The sequence below is a fragment of the Corvus moneduloides genome, chromosome 2 (assembly GCF_009650955.1).
Source record: "Corvus moneduloides isolate bCorMon1 chromosome 2, bCorMon1.pri, whole genome shotgun sequence".
Classification (NCBI taxonomy): domain Eukaryota; kingdom Metazoa; phylum Chordata; class Aves; order Passeriformes; family Corvidae; genus Corvus; species Corvus moneduloides.
In genome coordinates this window covers 27,940,773-27,962,746 of record NC_045477.1, presented here as the reverse complement: position 1 = coordinate 27,962,746, position 21,974 = coordinate 27,940,773, and the positions used below count along the sequence as shown (strand labels likewise).

The 21,974-nt window shown below is 41.8% G+C and overlaps 1 protein-coding gene across 2 annotated transcripts in view; it reads left to right on the top strand.

Moving 5' to 3' along the window:
• Positions 1-21,974, top strand: part of TBX15 (T-box transcription factor 15) — a 92,888-nt gene that overhangs the window by 50,607 nt on the left and 20,307 nt on the right. For both annotated transcript variants that reach the window (XM_032098675.1, XM_032098674.1), the window contains exons 2-6: positions 5,522-5,735; positions 13,477-13,578; positions 15,365-15,536; positions 15,893-16,060; positions 19,575-19,639. In XM_032098675.1, coding sequence (XP_031954566.1) covers positions 5,644-5,735; positions 13,477-13,578; positions 15,365-15,536; positions 15,893-16,060; positions 19,575-19,639 — 599 coding nt within the window. In that variant the 5' untranslated portion in view covers positions 5,522-5,643. The remainder of the gene's footprint in view (positions 1-5,521; positions 5,736-13,476; positions 13,579-15,364; positions 15,537-15,892; positions 16,061-19,574; positions 19,640-21,974) is intronic.

Genomic DNA, 21,974 nt, shown 5'->3' with positions numbered 1-21,974 from the left:
GTTGAGTCTTAGAAAGAAGTCAGGCAGTAGCACTTTGCTGATTTCTGTAGGAAAGCTCTGATCCCAGGACACATAGTACTGGTGCTGGAAACTGGTTGGGGTTATTGTCTATCATCTTGGGGCACTCAGTGCAGATGCTGACCTCAGAGTCACCATGCTTGTGAGAATGGTGTCTTCCTTCCTATCTGCCAACAAGAAGCCTGGGGATTTGTGGATCAGAAGAAATTATGAGTTGAGGATTTCCAGGGTGATATAGAGATAGTAGAAATGAGAAAGGGATTAAGAAAGAAAAAATCGGAACTCCTTTAATGCTCTTCTATAAGCTCAGAAATGGCCAAGGGTATCCCTGGAAGCTCTGAAAGCAACCCTCTGGTCTGGTTAGACTCAAAGGTTGCTAAAAGTGCTGAAAAATTTCCTCTCCTCCAATACTGTCAAACTGCAGTAAGTAGCTGGATGCCTGGTCAGTGTGGTAAGAAGGGATGGTTGGAAGACATCCAACAGGGCAGTAGAAAGGGAACTGTCTTTTTGCACAGTGACACTGAAAGAGAGTTATGCTTCAGGGCTCAGAGAATTTTTTTGCACATTGAACCCGGGGGTCTTTCCCATGAACTCTACAGTGTTTTCCCATTAGATAGTTCCAACCTCCTTGAAATGCAGTTCTTGCAATAGTCTGTCTGGCTTTGACAGATCAGTCCAGGTCCCATGGTAAAAACCACTCGGTCATCCTGTTTGTCCAGCAAGTTGCCTGTAACAAGGGACAGTGTTTAGTATTTCCTCTGTATTATCTGCAGGGAAAAACCTATTGGTCTGGAAGAGTTAAGCACTGGCATTTCCCAGTGGTAACCATGTCTGTCTCCACAAAAACTGAAATGTTTGTGTTTTTTTCTGGCTACCCATCACTCCACAGAACAGCAGAAATAACTGGTGGAAACATCAGAAAAAAAGAACATAAGTAATGAGCAAGAGTGGAAATGGATGGTTTTAGAAGAGATTTGAAAGAACGGGGAAATGAAAGAGGCAGATTGATACTAACGGTGCAGTCAGCAGTAGTCTTGGAGATGTTCACCTCCATAGCTATGGTGCAGCAGGAAGGGCCCTTCCTCGAGCAGACAGGTGAGAGGAATGACCTTATAAAGAAAAGCAGTTAAGATCAGGAAGCGCAAGTTCATGGCTTCCTGTAAAAACAAAAAGGAATATTTTGACCTGAGACAGCTCCAACTGAAAGTCCTGTGAAATACTGTAGGTTTAGAAATCTCAGTTGCACATCCTTCCACTTTTGTTAGTTGTCAGCAACAGATGAGCTTGTTGTGAAGTATTATTTCTCAAGGACTGTAATCTAGCAAGAGAGAACCATAAAACTACTTTAATTGCTGCTTGTTTAACTTATGTCTAAAGTGGCACGAATTACAGAATCATCAGGGTTGAAAGAGACCTTCAAAATTATCTACAACAGTGAAGCTAGCACCACCATAATAATCCATATCCCTAAGTGCCACATCCTGATGCACTAGGATTGCAGCCTAACATAGTGCAAGAGAGTCAGCATTCCTGGGGCAGCAGTCTGAAAATGTCTCCTAACTCTGAAAGGAAGCCATGTCATGGAATCTGCATTTCCCTGTCCCTGGACCTTGAGTTCAGAAAGTGGGCTTTTGTATAAGGCCCCTCTTTAAGGAGAGACAAACACTCTTACCTTGTCACTTTGGAGCTAGGAGAAACTTATAAGGTAGTTTATCTTCCTCAGAAATCCTTCTGTTTGTCCTTCAGTCATACACAATCTGTAGTACCAGCCCCAGTCCGCATCTCTGGGTGTTCACAGTTATGTTATATCCTGTTGGTGCTTCAGAAGCTGGTGCCTGGTTCCCCTCTGCTTACACCAATGTAAAGTAAAAGTAATTTCCTTGCATTTAGCAAAGTTGCACCCCACTGAAGCTGGTGTGTGAAGAAATCAAGTTCCCAGTCTGAATGCCAGAAGAATATTCAGATTTTCTTCCTGATTGTTTCATTGTGAGCAAGTATGTGCAGCAGAGTGGCTTGAGCTGTGCTAGCTCCCAGCTGGCACAATTAATTATGACACATGGAGATGGGTTCACCCTGCAACTCTCTATAGATTGCGCACTTACAGATGTTCACACCTGTCTCTTGATTAATTCAAAATCCTAGCACATGGAGAGAACTCCAGTTAAAAGTCACAGAGTCTTATAGACCTGGTTGTCACTAGGGTTGAATTTCGTCTGTCAGATGCACTTAAACTCGCCTGAATTCCTGGGTCTGAATTCAGTATCTCCAACTGGATGACAACAATCAGGAGAGCTTAGCTCAGGAAAGGCTGAAGAAAACACAAAACACATCTCAGTGCCTATAGGCTCTGAACTAAGAGCAACAACACCAGTGACTCTCCATTTCCAAATTTAGAAGAAGGAGGGGCAGTTACTGTTCTGTGCACTAACTTGGGCGTAATAAAAGTTCATAACTCAGGTCACAAAGTAGTATCCTTGGGGAAAAAAGTGTTCTAATCTTTGTGTGGTACCACATTTTTGGGAAGATACTGGCTTATCAGTAATTGGTGAACTCATTTTGCCATTTTTGATTTGTGCCAGCATGGAAAATTATATCCAAGGTTATGGCTCTCCTTTGACTTCCATAATTAACAAAAGGCCCCTCCAGAAGTCAGTAAAGTCAGTGGGATGATGTCAGTATAAAATCAGTGAGAGGGGGCTTAAGCCTCTGATACTTAATTTTTTGCAGCATGCAATTCCAGTTAATTCCTAGGGATTCCCAAAGCTCCGGCCACATGCCCAGTTTGAAAGGCTGTCCTTTCCAGGAAATGCTGGAATGAAGTGGGGACAGCATCTAGGCAAGTGCCATCTGTTGGCCGTTTACTATACTGCCTCAGAGGACACAGTTTCTGAGTGCCTGAACGAAGCCCAGATGATGCGGTCTAAACCTGTCTCTTTAGATTCAGACCTACAGTTTAGTACCTCATTTCAGAAGGAGAACTCCGCTTTTCCCTAGACCCAGTCCCTTTGGACTCCCAGTGTAGTTTATTTTAAGTTGGACACTAGGAAGAATTTCTTCACAGGAAAGGTGATCAGACTTTGGAATGGGCTGCCAAGGGAGGTGGTGGAGTCACCATCCCTGGAGTTGCTTAAGGAAAGGCTGGATGCGGCACTTAGTGCCATGGTCTAGTTACCATGGTGGTGTTCGGTCAAAGGTTGGACTTGATGACCTCAGAGGTCTTTTCCAACCTGTTTGATTCTGCGATTCTGTGATCTCAGAGAATATGTAAGACTTCTGGTTAATGGTTTAGGACATGAGCAGATGTACAAACAGGTCTTACTGTGATTTGTGAATCATCCTCTTTCTTTTTGTTGAACGACAAAGGGATTAACCATCTCTAGGAAGACCTAAGCATAGTGACCCCTACTCATGCTTACTTCTGCAAACTTTGAGGTGGAATAATTTGAGTGAGAGAAAGGTAAGACTTGCTCCTGAGTCACTGGGGTCGTGTAGCAGGGAGAAAATGTCTCAGGCCCTCTGTACTCTCAGACTGTCCTGTGGCCACAGAAACCCAGAAGATTATCCCATATTATCTTGAATCACCTTGTGTGCAGCACATTAATTTTCGGTGTAGGAGTGGTCTCCGGGTAACAATCCTCTATGCATAAGTTTGTGCTTCTCTAGAGGGATGGACCTATTATTGCTTCAGCCTAACCTGGAAGTCCATGGGAGGCATAAAAAACTCCGTGTTCAAAATGGGTTGGGAACAATAAGTACTGAACATTTCTCGTGTCCTGCAGAATTTCTACATTGTACTGGCAGATTGTCTAAATAACTGGCAAAGCTTACTGAAAACATCTCTCAATCAAAATGTCCACTGTCCAGTGACATCACCTAGGGCTCTCACAGAAGATGAATGCTTTCTGATGGCACTTGGGGCTGAAGGTTTCTCATAAACTATCAGTTTATGTTCATACCACAGCAAAATGGATTTTCCAGAAATATTTCCATGTGGCAGGAGGTGAGGATGGCGGTTCTGTGGGTGGTACCTTCACTGCCTCCTTCTTCTTAACTGTAGCCCTCTGCACTGATGTGCAAGCTGCTCCAGGAGACACCGTCTCAGAAACACTGTAAAGCTCAGATTCAGCCTCCATGACCTCAGGGTTGCTAAACACTTTCTGGAATCTTCTTGGTATGGAAGGAATTTTAGATGCCATGATGTAATCACATTTTTAGCACAGATTGTTAGTTTTTGTCTCCTTAGGTTTCCTTTGCAGACAGAGATACCTCTCTCTTTCTTCAAGTGCAGAGAACACATGTAAATAGCTCTTTTGTTGATTCGCTGGGATGCTTTTACTCGAGTGATAAATGAGGACACTTTAAAATATTGTTTCTGTACCTTCTTTGAAATCCATAGAGCTCTTCCTGAGCCATTTGATGGAGTGCTTCATGTAATTTTACCCTTTTCTTATCATCTACATAATACTAGTGCAAATTTATTAAAAATAAGGTTCAAAACATCAGCACATTGCTTTGCAGAATGTATTGTGAGCAATTTTGATGCTGAGTAGGTGTGCAAGCTGTTGCAAACTAACACTGCTATTTGCAAAATTTCACCTTAGCCCTCTGTATGAAAAGGAGGACTGAATACATACAACATATGTATACATAATAAATACATGAAGCATTTTTGTGAAGAAATGGTTACCTGACTCAACATGCCAGCCTGGACTTCTAAACTAGTTGAATGTCACTTTTTTGTTTGGTTTATTTTTTGAGCAAAGCTCCTTCTTCTCCCCCATACAGGAGGTTGTGTCATGTGATCTTTTCTGCAGTTTGCTTCAACTGTTTCCTTGGCAGCATATTCCATATGTTTACTATCACCTTTTTTTGTCCTTTATTAGCCTAGAGCATTTTCCTCACCAAAAGCTTCATGGTTATCTTTCCAGGAAATATCATTGTTCAAAAAAAGTTTTATTGGAGCAAATAAAACACATTTCCAGAACAGTGCTGCCAAATAGCAAAATAAAAAAATGTTCATTGTTTTTGATGACGAAGATATTAAAGAGAAAAAACCCCTGTGTTGTTTAAAAATATCTAAGTCTTTAATAGTACTGCAGGAGAATATTCAATTAAATGGAATGGAGTTTTCCAGGGAGCCCATCTAATCTCAGCTTAAAACGACAGATTGAATTAATTTTTTTTCATTTCTGTTTTTCATCTACATTTTGTACTCCCACCACAGCTTGCTAGTATTTATATTTTATGTTGAGGGTCTTTTTTTCAGGTGTTTCTAAAACTTTACAAAAAAAAGCCAGATATCATGTTGGAAACTCAAAGCCCCAAATCAGGCTATAAATCACAAAAAACCTTATGTATGTATGTATATAGATAGATATATCCCATATAAAAGGCCACTGTACTATTCTTTAGCACTTCCTGTGTTGACTTTCCTCTTTCCTCCTCTTACCCCCCACACAGTAGGTAGGACTGAAGTGTCTTACCTGGCTTCTTTACTTTGCAGACTCGGAACAGAGCACTGGGTCAGACACAGAGGTGCTGGCAGAAAGGACATCCTGCTCATTTGGCTCCCATTCTGACCTTACATCTGGTGGCTCAGGCCCTCAGCCTCCTCCACCTTCATCCATGGAAGAGATCCAGGTAGAGCTGCAGTGTGCAGACCTCTGGAAAAGATTTCATGACATTGGGACAGAGATGATCATCACGAAAGCAGGCAGGTAAGACATCTCAGGCTTTCTGTCTAGTTAAAAAAGAAATCATAACCAAACAAACCAATTTTTATTTCATTGTGTTTTTGAGAAATAAACATTTTTTTTCCCTTCTTGATAATCCAAAAGGATAAACATACAGGAAAAATTAAATGGGCCATTTTCTCAGCTGTATCTGGTATTAGCTTTCTTAAGACAGGTAAAGTTGTTTCATATGAGTGCTTGAATAAGTGGCTCCAAAGGAGAACTGGCAGCTGCAGGAAACCATTGCGGATAGTTGCTCCTTTGAACAAATAAATCAGGAAACAATCATTGTACTGTTGGCTATATTGAATTTAAGATGAGTTATGAATTTGGGGGTGAGCCATTTGAGTTTCCTTTTAAGTTTCCATAGCACTTATGAGCTTATTGATTTAATCTCAAATACAGTGAAATTCAAACTCACCTTTGCACCAAATGAATATCTTCCTGCAGTTCTAAATAGATGCAGTGTTAATGACTTCCTGTATAAAAATGTGCAAGCCTAATGTTTTCCTTTGCTATTGCAGTGATAGCATGACAGCTGAGGTTAGGAAGAGCCACTAATTAGCCAGAATTTTTAAAAAGGAAGACTTCACCATGACAGGTTAGCCAAGGAGAAAATCTTCACTGCTGACTACTGTTCAAAAATGGCTAGGAGTCTGTTTGCCAAAACACAACCTAGAGGTAGCTTTACACTTCTAGATGCCCCTAAACTAGGATTTTTAGGCACTTTTGCATTAACAGGCTGTTTCTTACCTCCACCTAATGAGGCTTTAATTCGGATTGACTCGGGGAAGGCGGGCGTCAGCACCACGGACAGAGCCCGCCACGGCGAGCAAACACCGGGTGCGCCCCGGGAGCTGTCCCGACTCTGCCGCAGGGATGCAGCAGGGAAATTTTACCCAAGTTTTGGGGAAAACCCACGGTCCTCTATTGTTTACAGCGTTGTTTCATGTCTGTGCTCTCAAAATTTGCGAGAACAGCTCGACTTGTTGCTTTATATTCTTGTGAAGTGAGCGCTATTGCTCCCTAGCCCCAGAAAGCGCAGGTAATTTAAGGGGAGTTACACAGGACAAATAACCCACGTGATCCCTGAAAAATGTTATCAGAGACAGATCAGCTCCCAGTTTTAGATCTCAGTGGTACAGGAAGCATTTTGCATCACTACAGAGTGGGCTGCTCGTTTTGACCTTCTGCCTCCAATGGAAGAGGCAAAGTAGCAGGAATGATACCACTTGCTATTGTGCAACACCTCTTCTCTGCAGATGTTAAAGCAGACACAGAGAAAATCATTGTTATCCTCTTTTCATAGGTGGTGAAACTGAGACTTAAATAGTTTAAGTTACCTGTTCAACATCACTAAATATGGCACTGGAAGAACCAACTTCCTTCTTTCTGGCTTTATTGTCCTGGTCCCCGGACCATGTTGTTTCAGAAATTTAAAATAATACATTATTACCTGTTAGATTAACTATAATTAATTCTCTGATGATACATGGAGTAGATAGACCTAAAAGCAACATAAATATCTCTATGCCCACCAATTCAAACTAAAATGGCCAGAACTTAGTGGTATGAAGAGGATCTTGGCAGCTCACTCATTTCTGAATAAAGTAGATGACATTTTTGACATCTTGCAAGCTCCAGTGTGGATAATATTTTCACTTACAGAAGACCATGTATCACAACAGAGTCATAACTTCCTGGGCAAATCATACATTCATTATAATCCTGAATAATATTCTTTATCCTTGAAAGAAGATGCTTGTAATTACATGAATCCTGGTGGCCAACTCTCACATCACTGACCACAGAAAATCGATGTAACTACTAAATAGATGTGTTTTTTTCTGCTTGATGATATTTTTCTCCAGAAGTGATGTTAACGATATTGGAGGGCTGCTTTTTTTGTTTTTTTTTCCTGTTGACTACATTTGTAGGTTAATCATTGCAAAGCCTAATGAAGAGCTGGGCAGTTTCTCTAGGTAATACACCTGTTTATAGTGGATGGTCCATACAGATGTGATAGAATTTGCAAATTAGATGGTTAAACAGTTTAACAGGTTAAGCAGTTTTCTCTCTGAGAAGACGTGTCTGTGATGGGTGAGAGCTGAGTCTAGTAGTCCTTTTTCTCCATATGGGATGCATGATGTACGATGCATCCCAGAGATTAGATTTTATTATTTCTGGCATAAATAGCAGAACTGGTGTTATTTCCTGAAGATTTCCCACTACTTATTCAAATTGTTAGAGACACACAGTGTAATTTTCATCTGCTTCCTTCCCCACAGAAGATTTTTCTCTTGCTGCTTTCTCTTTGGAAACTCTGAGTCCCATAAGGCCGCCTTGTTTTGGAAGTCATTCTAATTACAGACTCTATTGCCTACAACTACAGCTGCTCCTTAATTTTCTATGACTTGTAAAGCACCGCCTGGTTCCTGCCTGTCCCCACAATGTCTCTCTGCTCTTTCTGTGTAATGCTAATTTCTAACCTACGCTCTTATTTCAAACATATTTCTGGAGCTATATCCTGCCTATGTCAGGCACACTGCACTTTTTGACTTTCAGACTCCCACTCTCATTCACTTCTAGTTCTGCTTTGTTTTTTTTTTTTTCTTTTCCTGATGCTGTATTTATAGATGTCTCTTTTTTTGTCTGTTTCCATAAACTTACTCCAGTCCTCTTATAACTCTTCCTTTTTCCTTTCCATCAAAACATTGTTACTTAGATTTTAATCAGATGCTTATAACAAGACTCCTTTGTTCCTTGTGTAAAAGATGCAAATGGCTGTCAGCTGCAATCATTCAAATCTGTGATTACCTTTATCTCCTTTTTGTTTGAAAGGCAAACTTAGACTCTGTACAAAATAAAATAAATTCATCTTAAGCCCCAGGTCATACTGATTTGAACAACTAGTCCTAAAATATTTTTTAACTCTTTTTCTCTGCTCCCCTATACTAACAGTGATCATACTGGCAGCATCAGTGGGGGAATTTGAGACCTTCTCCACATCCCTACAATCCCTATCTAATGTCCATGGTCACCTGAGCTGCAGGGGTAACTTTCAGTTAACTGATGCATAGAAGTGCTCCCCAAAGTGGGAAACGAGGTGCACTTGTTCCTGGGGGAGTACACTGTAGGGAGTGCTTGGAGTCCTCCTCTGGAAGGGAATGGCTGCCTACTGTTTACAGAGGTGGTTTTATGAGTGCTACCACGCATACCAGCACATCCAAGAAGTACTGTTCTGGGAACACAGGTTCTACCTGTCACAGAGCCAGGATCTCATCTCAGCAATGGGGGAAAGGATCTCATCTGTCATATCACAGTTATCATCCTGTGCTGCAGGATGGCTCAAACTGAAATGCTGACAGCCAGGATCGGTAGTAAGACTGGAAAAAGCCATCAGTGGGTGAAACAGGTGATCTTGTCCTCTCCTGACTTCTCTGTGCCTCCTGATAGGTTAAGTGGTACTTTGCCTGCAGTCTCTTTGCCTCCCTGAAATCATGAGTCTGAGTTGTTTGTAGCATGTACTTGACTGTTTACATTACCAGGTGTTATTTTTTCTTTCCAGTGGAAAGAAGGGCAGGTCCCAAAGCGCTCCTCAGTTGGAGACAGCAGCAGGGATTTTGTGATGAGGCTTTGCTAGTGCTGAAGGGGCCCATGGAGAGGACTTCTGAGAGCAAGGGCTGGGAGGCCACAGCTACCAAACTGCTTTTTAGAGGTCCTGGCCCAGTGGGCCAGATAAACTTTCTCCAGCTTCCAGAAGAATGTCCCTTTTAGGAACAACTGAGAAGATCTGCTGGTCTCCCTCTCCCTCATAAACAATAAATCCATTTGCTACCAAGACCTGCCCTCAGCTTTTCCTCTCAGAACACATCTCTACATGATCCCATGCTGCAGTGGGAAACAGAAGGGCATTCCTCCTGTGCCTTTCCTTGCCTTGCCTTGCCTTCCTTTCCTTCACTCCTTACATATTTGTTTCTTTAAAGAAATACACATTTGGCATCAGTCTTAAATGCAAGGAAATATAGATATAAAATAACAAGGGTAACTTCAGGCTGCCCTGTAAACTCACACATTGTAAACATTGTGCACACTTAATCTGCAGACCTAAATCAGATTCTTTTGCAGAGTTTCTCAACTGGATTTTTTTTATGACTGGGAAATGACTGCTCTGTCTATTACTGAAATAGACACATATTCTTTGCTACAATTGAAGAGCACATCCCTTCATTTCAGGGTTTGCATTTAATATATGTCACCCTTATACAAGTCTAATCTTATCTAAGTTCCTAACTTAAGGGTAAGAGACTGAAGCTTTATTCTTTTAGGAAAAATATCCCATTTGGGGGTATACCTGTGATCCTCCTTCTTTGACCAGTTTCCACAAAGGAAAATTGAACTACATTTTAAAAGAAAATGTTCACCACCACCACCAAAAAATACTGCTAGCTTCCACCATCCAACTACTTCTTTCTTTTGCTGAAAGTTCCCAAACATGGTTCTTAATAACAGTACCCTACACCACTGGCAAATACTATTTTAATCAACTTTATCTATCATTAGTTTTCCTTGCATTTGATGTTCATTAACATCACTCTCATTATGGAGGAAAACAGAAATTGAGTAGACTGAGGCACGTGGTTGTTACTAAAAGGATTTTTAAAACACTTCTAAGTGGTCCTAAAGCAGTTGTAATAACTTACTTCATATCACATCGTATTTCCCCTAAAAGGGTACTGTGTGTAAGTTCACAGTCTAAGTTTAGGAAGCCTGTTTTCCTGCTGAGTGGTAAAGCTAAAATATAAATAACTTGATCATCTCAAACTGCTGCTGATATAAAACCTCCTCCTAAAATATATCAAATGTCATCACATGTTCCCTACGAAAACAGACAGCCTTCGTGTCCTGTAGCTGTTGACTATGAAGCTGATACCTTTCTAGATGAAAGATTCTTGACTGTTTATTAATACAGCCATATCCAAATGGCCTGAATTCCTTCCAAACCTTTGAGCCTCTTGTTTTCTATAAGGCTGGTGCCTCTGGGCAACCAAGAGCCAGCCAAGGGGAAATGCAGAGGACAGGGACTTAACCAGGCTTGCACACAAGTACATCCCTAAATCTCCACTGTTAGCCTCTGCCTTTTCCATTTCCCCCTTTCCACACAGCAATGGTGCCAGAGACCTGCTGTGACAATTCCAGGCCACATCTTTATGGCAAGGAAACCTAAGTTACTTTTACACCCACAGAAAAAGAGAAACAGTAATAACTTACAAAACTTTAAAAGTGCACTTAACCCTTAGAGAAAGCAGTGGGATCAGCTGAGCTCTCTCCGATCATTTTAGAGATTAGCCTCTAAGCCTGCTGAATGGTCTGTGGTAATCTTTTACAAGGTATTTCAGAAGCAAACAACCCCACAGGCTATACTGCAACTTTACACAGGGCTGCAGATTTGGAGAGAGCTACTTGGGACACACAGCGCATTCAATTTTCCCAACACAGTGTGCAGACTTAGACCCAAAGAGACTCTGCTTTAATCATGGGTTTCTCATCAACCCTCTGAAACATGACCTACCTCTTTAGCTGCTCCCAAGCCACCTCTCTCTAATTAAAGAGAGCTGGACTATAAAATGCCACATCCTGTACCCATTTGGCTTGGCAGATTTAATGAGCCATTGTGGCACAAACAAGGTAATGCCCTCAAGCCACTGAAGACTAATCCATTATTCCCTTTTTCCCTCCTGGAAGTCATTCTACTAGCAAACTCACACCATCAGCTGCACAAATTGCTCTCTCCTTGAAGGGTTTCTGCAGATGACTTTTCTGACAGTTTTATGTCTCTCATAACTCCGGTTAGCTGTGCTGTGGCAGCTGTGGGGTGGTGCTCTCCCCACCCCCACGATAAATGCCCTTTTCCAAAGCAGATGCAGTTACTAATAGGTCAGATCTTGTCTTCTCAGTGTGGCCTGAAAAGAAAGAGCTGTGGGTAGGGCAAAGGCTGAGCATCAACCTCTTCCTCCTTCCCACCCTCTTCTGCAAGTGGCTGTATGTGGCTTGGCTGGGAAAGAATGAAATAGATTCTCATGGTCATATCCCTGCCATGCAAAGTTTGAGAGACATGTTTGGAGGTGCTGACACAAGCTTTCCTGTTTTCTTCATCCTCCAGGCTGTGTTCACTAGCAGTACTTTGAGAAACAGAAATGCTGGAAGGAGAACTAAATCTTCTCTGACATTTCACTGCTCCTCACTAAATAGAAGGGAAAGTGTCATGATGGTTTCTAGGGATGGCTCCTTGAAACAGTGGACAACATTTCTTGTATACTTTCCTACTGTTTTGGCATTGTGATTTTAAATTGCCCTTTAATATCCTCCTTCCACCCACATACTTCCATCCTGTAAGGATATGTCTACTTATCACAGAAGCAGAATGTGCTTGTGTATGAGCATCCAGTACTTTTGGGGTTTGCCCTACCAAAGCTCTGTATTTTCTAGGCAGAAGTCATTCAGTTGAGTAACACCATCCTATAAGACCTCAACTTAAGTTTTTCTCAGATAAAGGCTGAGAAGCCACTTGAGTAGACCTCAGGTCTGAGTTAACTGTCAGTGAAACAATGGAGGATTTCTTCCAGTGCTCTGCTCTGATTTCAGTGCTGCTCTATTCCTTCTGCACCTCATTCAGTTCTGCTCCTCAGATTTTATGAAGGTGTAAAAATACCACATTAGTTGCAAATATAATATGGCATAAGCAATTTCCTCAGCATGCTCTTTGAGGGAGGTGTAGGACAGAAATTGGTCTTCTGGCCACCATAAAAATTTTAGGAAGGAAAAATTATGCCATAGCCACACTAACACACTTCAAGGTTAAAATTGTTCTGATCTGTTCTCTTCTGAAATAATTGCCTAGGTACAAACACTTCCAGAACAGTGACTGTGTTTAGCAGAGCTGAACTTGTGCTCAGACAAGAAGAAAAAGCTGAGAATTGTTTCTTGTTGGTGTAGAGTTCCATAACTTGTCTATCAGGAGATAATGCTTAAGATAGATCTGGATCATATGGCGTAGAAAAGACAACACCTATTAAAAAGATTGCACAAAACACTACCAGGACTTCAAGAATACCATGACAATAATGCCAGTGTTTCTGTTGAATGTGAAATACATTCTTAATAAGCAGATTAATTTGAGGGATGTTTTTTCTTAAATAACTATAAACATGAGCATGAGAGGATCTGTCAGGATGATGTATTTGCTTTAAATGTTACCTCAGTACTGTCAAACTCTATATTGAAACGTGACATTCTCCTAAAAAAGAGAACTAAAATGATCCTGTGTTTAATAGAATATGAGAGAAGAATTACAGGTGGATAGACAGTGGGAAAAACAGGAGGTAAAAGGTACACTGCCCATCCTAGAAATGCCTTAGAGAGGACAATTTGTGTGAAGCACAGCAGAACTGTCTGCTAGGAACTGGGAACAGAGTGCTTGACTGTAAGTATTTTATCATTAATTACAGGTTGTTATCCTGTTACCCCTTTTTCTAAGTGGAAAAAAAATTGAAGATTCAAACCAGTGCCAGCACCATCTCTTCTACCCACACCAAGCCCAGAGGAGTCATGCCAAGGACTGGGCTGTGTAAAGTAGCATGCTTCTGGTGCCAGAGAGAGGTGTAAGGAGCCTCTTCAGCTTCCTTATTCACCATTTTCTTCCTTATTTTCACTTTTATTTTCCTAGGAGAATGTTTCCAGCCATGAGGGTGAAAATTACAGGCTTGGATCCCCACCAGCAGTATTATATTGCCATGGACATTGTCCCTGTGGATAACAAGAGATACAGGTAAGCTTTTCAGGGGCAGAGGTAGGAATCTGGTAACAACTTACTGTCAATGACAGCCTAGGAAAGACCTGCCATTAAACACCATTGCAAATGTGTGCTGGAGGAGACCCTGTTGATTTACACCAACACAGTTGATTTGACCAGAATCATTAGACACAAACCCAGAGTTTTAATACAGTCTCTTGCACTTTTGGCACGAAACCTTTCTCTTTTCAAATAGGAGTTTTTAATTGAGGAGATCCCTGTCACACATTTTGTGATTGACACGATTAGCAATGACTGTCTGAGGGAATTGATAACTGGAGTTATCAATGGGGACTCTGCAGCCCCTAAAACTATTCCTGCAAGAAAGAAATGGGCAAGGAGCAGCTGAACCAAGCCAGGCACCTCAGGTCTGGCCTGAGCTGGATTGGGTGGTTTCTGTTTCAAAAGCATTCACTGTCCAGCACAGCAGCCTCAGTGAATATTGGTCCCTGACCTCCAGTATGGAGTCACTGAGAAACCTTCCACTGTTGAGCTAAAGACAGGAAGAAGAGATTTCTTTGATATTAATGGGCTTCTGATCTTAAAAAATACTCTGGAAAACTCATGATCTTCTGCATCCCAGAAAACTCCCCAGACTGAGGTGATTTATGTTTTCTTATTAAAAGACCCCTGAGAGCAAGTCTTTTCTCCAAATTGTCTTGACTGAACCACATGTCAAGGATTCAGAATTGAACCTCTGCTTCAAATGCTAAATCCTGCATTTTTGCTCCCAAATTGTACAGAGTTTTTCTCAGGAAAATGCTTTTCCTGGGAAGCAGCAAGACAGTTTCTGATACTCAGCTGAATGTTTTTTCTCTTTCTAAGAGGGTGGTTCTAACAACATTGACATTGAAAATACATTTATTTTCTTACCCTTTGTTTCTGTCCTTGTCAGCTTGTGCAGCCACATAGAGCAAACTAGCATGAAAGGAAAAGACTCATCTTTTTCTCTTTTTTTTCCCCCACTTCTTGTGAAAATACAGGAAATGAGCAATTGTTTGTAGGTAAAGACTGAAACATCTTAGCAGAGCTGAGTAGGGACCCAATGAGGGGCAGCACAGGGCAGAACTCAGAGGTGTCAGCAGAGCTGTTTGTGAAATGCCTTAGAGGGAAGGAGCTGCAGGGGAGAAAAAAAAGTGTCTAGGCAAAGCTGTGGTAGAGAAATTTATGGCATATATAGGATGGCTAGATCAGGAACACAAAAGACCACAAAAGGCCAGGAACACAAAAATAATTTTTTTCTCTAATCCCAATGTATGTAATACTGTATGGAATTTCCTGTTTTGCAACACTCCAAACCAGAAATTTTGTTTTATCAATTTTTTTTACTGGTATCCACTGGATATTGCCCTTTCTGGGTGAAGCCACATGTGTTTTCCAAAGTCTGGTATGAGATACAATGCAGATTTCCAGAAATTGCAGGGCATTTATTAATATTTTCAGAGAAGACTTTGTTTACCCGTATTTTCCAGCCTCTTACTCTGGCTCAGAGAGGGTTAAGGATTGAGAAGGCACATGTGGCAGAGTTTTACAGGGAAAATAACTGCAAGGTGGTTTTAATAAGGAGTCAAGTCTGAACAAGTGGTTCAGGGGTAATCTGGCTTTCATTTAGAAGGTAGGAGGTTGCAATAAAGCACATTCTCCCCTGACTGCAAATGAGAGCTTGGGGTGCATGAGGGTGGCAGGGGAGGGGGAACCCTGGACATGTTCCTACAGTGCATGAGCAACAACCTCCCTTAGCCACCTACCCTTCCTCTTTCAGGTATGTGTATCACAGCTCCAAGTGGATGGTGGCTGGCAATGCTGACTCCCCAGTGCCCCCAAGGGTTTACATCCACCCTGACTCCCTGGCTTCTGGAGACACCTGGATGAGGCAGGTGGTCAGTTTTGACAAGCTCAAGCTGACCAACAACGAGCTTGATGATCAAGGCCATGTAAGTTAGAAGTTAATCCTGGTGCCTGCCGTCCCAGCCTTGCTCCTCTCAGACTTGAAAAGGTGCTGCTTCTGCTTTGATGCCCCTGTGTCCCCTTGGGCACGTGTCTGTGTCTGCTCTCCAGAGTTATGGAGCTTTTTTCCCTATTTCAGTGCTTTTCCTCAGACTGTTGCCTGACCCTATAAAGCAGCTTTCTCTCTGCTCATAGCACAAACTTTGTCTCGTACATGCTTGTAAGTAAAGGATAATTTTCTTCTTATTAGCTCTTACTCCATCCCTGCTTTTGTACATATGGATGCTGTGTAAAATATTTGGGGAGAAAAAAAAAAGTCCTTTTCCTTTTGTTTTCTTTTCAGATAATCTTACATTCAATGCATAAGTACCAGCCCCGTGTTCATGTCATCCGCAAGGATTTCAGCAGTGATCTTTCTCCTACAAAGCCAGTTCCTTCAGGAGATGGGGTGAAAACCTTCAACTTCCCTGAGACTGTTTTCACCACAGTGACAGCCTACCAAAATCAACAGGTAAATCCTTCATGCTCCTTTTACGTTTTGTGTTCATAAAAATATGCGTGTGCTCTTTGTGACGGAAACATTAACTTCTCTGAGAAACATAGAAAAGTTACACTTTACAGGCTAGAAAAGAAAAAGCTTGCTCTGGGGTAGTGTGTAGACATGAAGTCTCTAGCCAGGAAGCCACCTTGAAGATAAGAGGGCTGTAGCTTTTACTGTAAGATGAGTAAATGAGATCAACTGTAAAGAGGTGTGTTGTGTTCAGATTTCCTTGCTGCCTCATGGTGCAACACTAGATTCACTCTAATTTTAAGGCTGTACAGCTACTCCAGGTCAGTTAGAGACAAAACAGTTGTGGTTTTTACAGCTGTGAAGGAAGAAGTTTTAAAGAAGCCCAATCTTATCAGTTTGTTGACAGAAATAGCCTTTGAATGCATGTATTGCATATGAACTGAAATTATCATGCATGAATGTCCTGAGGGATATGAGTCAGGTGAGGAGTCAAGTTATGCCACTGAGATTTAGCAAAGCAAACTTCCAGCTCTGCAAGGAGATGGTCCATAGGATCTCCTTGGAGTCTGCCCTCAGGAACAAGGCATGGAACAGGGCTGGCAGATTTTTGAGGAAGTTAAAAAACGTTTTTTTGACTTTAAGGAAGTCTTCCATACAGGCCAACAACCAGCATCCCCCAGGAGCAAGATATCAGGCAAGGAAGTCAAGAGACCAACACGGCAGAGAAGGGACCTGCTGGGCAAACCAAATGGAAAGAAACAAATGCACAGGCAGTGGAAACAAAGACAGCTAACATATGTAGGGATTGGGTGAGGAAGGCCATGGCAAAGCTAGAACTAGACCTGGTAAAGGATGCAAAGAATAACAAGAAGGGCTTCTATAAGTAAGTTAACCAGAAAAGGAAGGTTAAAGAAAGTGTATCTCCCCCTGATAAACAGTGCTGGAAAATTGCTAACGACTGATGAGACGGCTGAGGTACTTAACTTTTTTGCCTCAGTCTTCAGATGAATGAGTCCTTTCTTTTCATACCTCTTGAGTGGATGGACAGCAGGATGGGGACTGGGTAAGCAAAATGCTTCCCACTGTAAGTAAGGATCAGAAGAGAAGGCTTTGGGGTGACCTAATTGCAGCCTTCCAGTACCAGAAGGGAGCCTCTAAGAAAGATGGAGAGACTTTTTACAAGGGCGTGTAGAGACAGGAGGAAGCAGAATGGCTTCAAACTGGAAGAAAATAGGTTTAGATTAGATATTACGAAGGAATTCTCTACTGTGAGGGGGGTGACGTTGTTCCAGGTTCCAACTGGCACAGGTTGCCCAGAGAAGCTGTGGGTGTCCCATCCCTGGAACTGTTCAAGGCCAGGTTGGATAGGGCTCTGAGCAACCTGGTCTAGTGGAAGGTGTCCCTGCCCATGGCAGGTGGGTTGGAATGAGATGATCTTTATGGTTCCTTCCAACCCAAACCATTCCGTGATTTTATGATTATTTCTGTTTGATTCAGGACTTGCACAGCTCCCAGTGATGGGACTTAGTATTGACTTTAGATACTGTAAGGAAAAGATGTTGCCACAGCAGGATTCTTTGTCTAGGGACCTCGACTTTGTTACTGATCTACACTTTTCTTAAACTAGACTTCATTTAGTAATTGTGGACTGAAGGACAGACCCATATTAAATCAGCTGAAGGCAGATTGCAATATTTAACCAATTTTTAACAACTGTGAATTCTGACAATTTAGTGAAATGTTATAAAGTTTTTTATTTTGCAACATATAAGAGAGCATGCGTGCAGACAGTGCTCCTATGACTGCTTCTTTTTCTTCCCATGACTCCCGACTTTTTTTCTCAGTCTGGTCCCCTTGAACTGACTTAAATCAGGATCTAAAATGGATCAAAAATATTGCAACACAGTGGTGGGTTTGCTATCACTGCAGTATGGGAAATTTCTGCCCCCCCTCACCTAAATGCAGATACTCCACAAATCTTAACTGTAGATCAGGCAAGGAAAGAGGATAGGGAAAGGAGAAGAAATGATGGGAAATAAGCCTCTCATTCATCCTTAATGACCAGACTTATAAGACATAATTACACAGGGAGGGAGAGGCTAAGGGAGGGATCCCTGTTGGGGCCTGGAACCATAAGCTGCCTCACTGTAAAGAAACACTGAAATTTCTGTCTCTCTGGATTCCAAACGTTTGGGGACTTCTTTCAAAAAAATCTGGGGGACACAATCACATTTTTATAATACCAGTAAGGAGATTATGATGGGCTGGAGAAACCTTTTCATTAAAACCAAATTTAAATCCCCTGAATCTGCCTGCATGCCCTCCAGTGGCTGTAAAGCTTTGCCTTACTGGGGGAAGTGCCTCTGGAAACAATTGTAAAATGTTAGCAAATCCACCACAGGGATTCCCTCTGCTGTAATTCCATCCTCCACAGAACATATCTGTCTCTGTACACACAAGTCCCAGGACAGCTGCAAAGTCAGGCTAGCGGAAATTAAGTTCACAAATTAAGCTTCTGCAAAAATAGGAGCTGCATTCCAGATCTGAGGTTAATATCCAGAGTAAGGGCTTGGTTCTGACAGAAGCAAAACACCTGCAAATCCCCTTCAGATCAGACTGTATTAAACTGGTCCCTTTTGAGCAGTTTCAGCAAAACCACCTCAAATTTGGTAGGATCTGGAGATCTCACTCTCATTTCATTCCGAAGATAGAATCTCTAGAACAAGGTGAGGCTGGCAGAGGAAAGCTCTTGTGCTACACCAGGCTGTGCAATAGCCAACAGGGAGTATAATACCACAGGCTGCAAGGTCAAAATCCTGGTGTTATATTCCATATTTACCAACATGGAATTCATGCTTAAAAATAAAACAGGAAGGAAGATTGCCCCAAAGCACTCAGTCTGGCTGCTACCTCCTTCACTTAGAGGAGGAAAAAAACAAAAAAGAAAAAAAATAAATTTCCAGACCAGAAAACTCTTGAGGGCCACCCAGATGCTGACCAGAACAACAGCAGCTTGTACGTGTGACTGGGTGGCCATCTGACATCTTTGAGCCTGTAGCCTCTGCTTTGCTTTGCCTTTTCTCTTCAGCATTGTTTGAAGGTCCATGAGTTCCATCCAGCCGCTGGATATCTGGAGTGTTGAGGCTGAGATAACTCAGATAGCAGCCAAACTTGAGCAGTGTGCCTGCTTCCCAAACCACACAACCACTGGTAAATTACAGCTCCTGGGGCTTTGCACCCGGTGTGCTGCTACCTCAGGAACAACTTCTCAGCCCCAGCACTGTGCCAGGTTTCCTAATACTACCATGTTTTCTGTCTCTGGTGCCATTTTTTGATAAGCAGATCATCTGTTCATGGATAATGGAAGGGCAAATTTAACAGAGGTCTGGGGAAATAAGTAGGGAAGATCACTGTACAGGTGGCTTGGGCAAGAATGGTAATCATCCATGATTTTCATTTTTTGAAAGAAAAAAAAATCGAAGACATCAACTAATTCTCTTTTCCTTCCTTTTAGATCACCAGATTAAAAATTGACAGAAACCCCTTTGCTAAAGGTTTCAGAGATTCTGGGAGAAACAGGTAACAGAAGCTTGTTTGTGCTTCCTTACTGATCTCTTCCCTCCTTTCCCTGATGAATGCACAGGGCATGTGTCTAAAGCTGAGAAAAGCAATTTTTAAAAAATTAAAATGAAGAACAGAGATAGAAAAATGAGAGATTGCAGAGAGTAAACCAGACAGGTCACAGTCTAACGCTGTGCAAAATAATTATTCTTTATTACATGTAGGGTTGGCTGAAGGGCATTTTTTATTTTTAATTTTCACAGGAAATGCCAAAAGTTGGAGTGCAAATGCTTGCTTTACGTTCGAAGAAAAAATGAGTTTCTCACAGGCATGCAGCATGAAAGTGCAAAAACATTCTAGTTTCAAACAATTTCAGTTTTTCTCCAGCAATGTCCAATTGTTTCACTTTGACCATGTTGCTTGATTTTTGTCATGATTTTTATGGAAGAATTAAGTAGAACACCTTAAATATTATTTGGAAGAAGTTTTACTTTAACAGCACAGTAGTTAATGTGAGCTTTAATCACCCCCCCCATTGTATTAGTAAAAGACATTACAGCGTTATCAAAAGAGAGTAAGAAAATCAAAAAGAGTTTAAACTTTTTCTGCCTTTCATAAATCCTGCAGCAGAATGTGCAGCAGATCTAAATATTTCAGACCTAAATGATGAGGGTATTCCTTAAATCAGTGTGACAAAGGCTTTAAACCCTAATTACACAATTAGACGTATATGACTACATTACAAGAAGCTCAGGGTTGTAAAGCAAAGCTCTGAGTGTGCAGACCAGAGTAGAAGTCATGTGCATAGCCCTCATTTGCTGTCCCCATGGGCACTGCAATTCAGTTTTTACTTGGGTGCTTCTGTTGTTTGTGTTTACCAGGACTGCTGTCTCCTTCATAAGGAGGTTTGGCAAGGTCAGTGTTCATAGACGGGCAACTGCCCTGCATTTTCCACCACTCATTTTAATGCTACCCTCTCCATGATCACAAAGAAGACATTTAACTGACCTAGAGGCTTCCCTAGCTCAGCTCCTCTGCTCTCATCTTACTGAAGTTGCGCACAAAGATGTTGCCACTCTCATTTAATCCCCACTGTGATCATCAGTTCTCGTTGAGGCATATGAAACTTTTATTCTGCTCTCCTCTCCTGTGTGGTGAAAGCAGTGTGTGTCCTGGGTACGAGATCTTCCCCGTGTGCACAGATACAGCTGCACTGAAGGCTGGGTTTGGGAGAGGGATTGATGCAGTTCCAGGTACATGGTGGGCTATATTAATGTGGAGGCATTAATAAGGTCCTAGCTCAGTGAATTTGGACAGTTTCCTGAAAAGGTTGGGAATTACTGATCTTTGTAGCTCATTGATTTAAGAAAGGGCAGGAAATTGCTACACGGCTGCAGCTGTGGGGAGGGCTCAGTAAGGCTCTCTGCTGATGTAAAGAGGAATTAAAATCTTTAAGGTATTACACATCAAAGGGAGCAGCCTGAGGCTTTAGGAAGAAAAAAAAAGGCTAAGGTATTTGCAAGCATATATAGCAGTCAGGCGCCTGCCTCACAAGCAGGGGTCTGGCTGCAGTTGCACTGCTGTTGTCAGCTAGGGGAGGACACTCATGCTCAGCTGCCTCCTTCCCTGAGGACACATACATAGATATTCACACAGGAGGGAGGAAAGCATTAAGGTCCAAGCTGTGTGTGGAAAGAACTCTCCAAATAGGACTTTTCTTAACTGTGCTGGATGCCTTTTCTTTCCCTTGTGAATTTGTCATCTCATTAGGATCATTGGTCAAAAAAACCAATTGTGGTACTCTGCAACTTCCCGCGTCCTTCCCACAGCTTCAGTCAAGTGCAGTGCATCAGACTGTGGGTGGAGAAGGTCCCACTGAAAATGTAGGTCTCCTTTGCAAAAGAAATAGGGTAATTTGGAGAAGGGCCATTTGTGAATCAGGCAAGTGAGTAGTATATTTTCAAGAGGTTTTATGTATAAGGTCTTAAAAGAAAAAATAAAGGTGTGGCAGCAGCAAGAGACACAGAATTCTGAGACAGCTCCAGGACATCCCATTCCAGTGACATTTGTTGCTGAGTCAGAGCCATGGTTAGAGTTTGCCAGCAAAGGATGGAGGAAACAACCCCCAGGGAAAAAAGCAGAGAATGGTGGAAGAAGAGGAACTCTTAAGCCACTTATTTCCTAGGACATTTCCTTTCTGCTTTATGTTGAGGCTCTTCCATTAAATGGAGATGGATATTTTTCCTCCACTTATTTATTGTTATTGCTTCACTGTTGTCTCCTGCTGCAGAAATTATGGAGGTGACTTGTTTTTAAAACTAGCTTCCATTTTAAATCTTTCACTGCCATCATC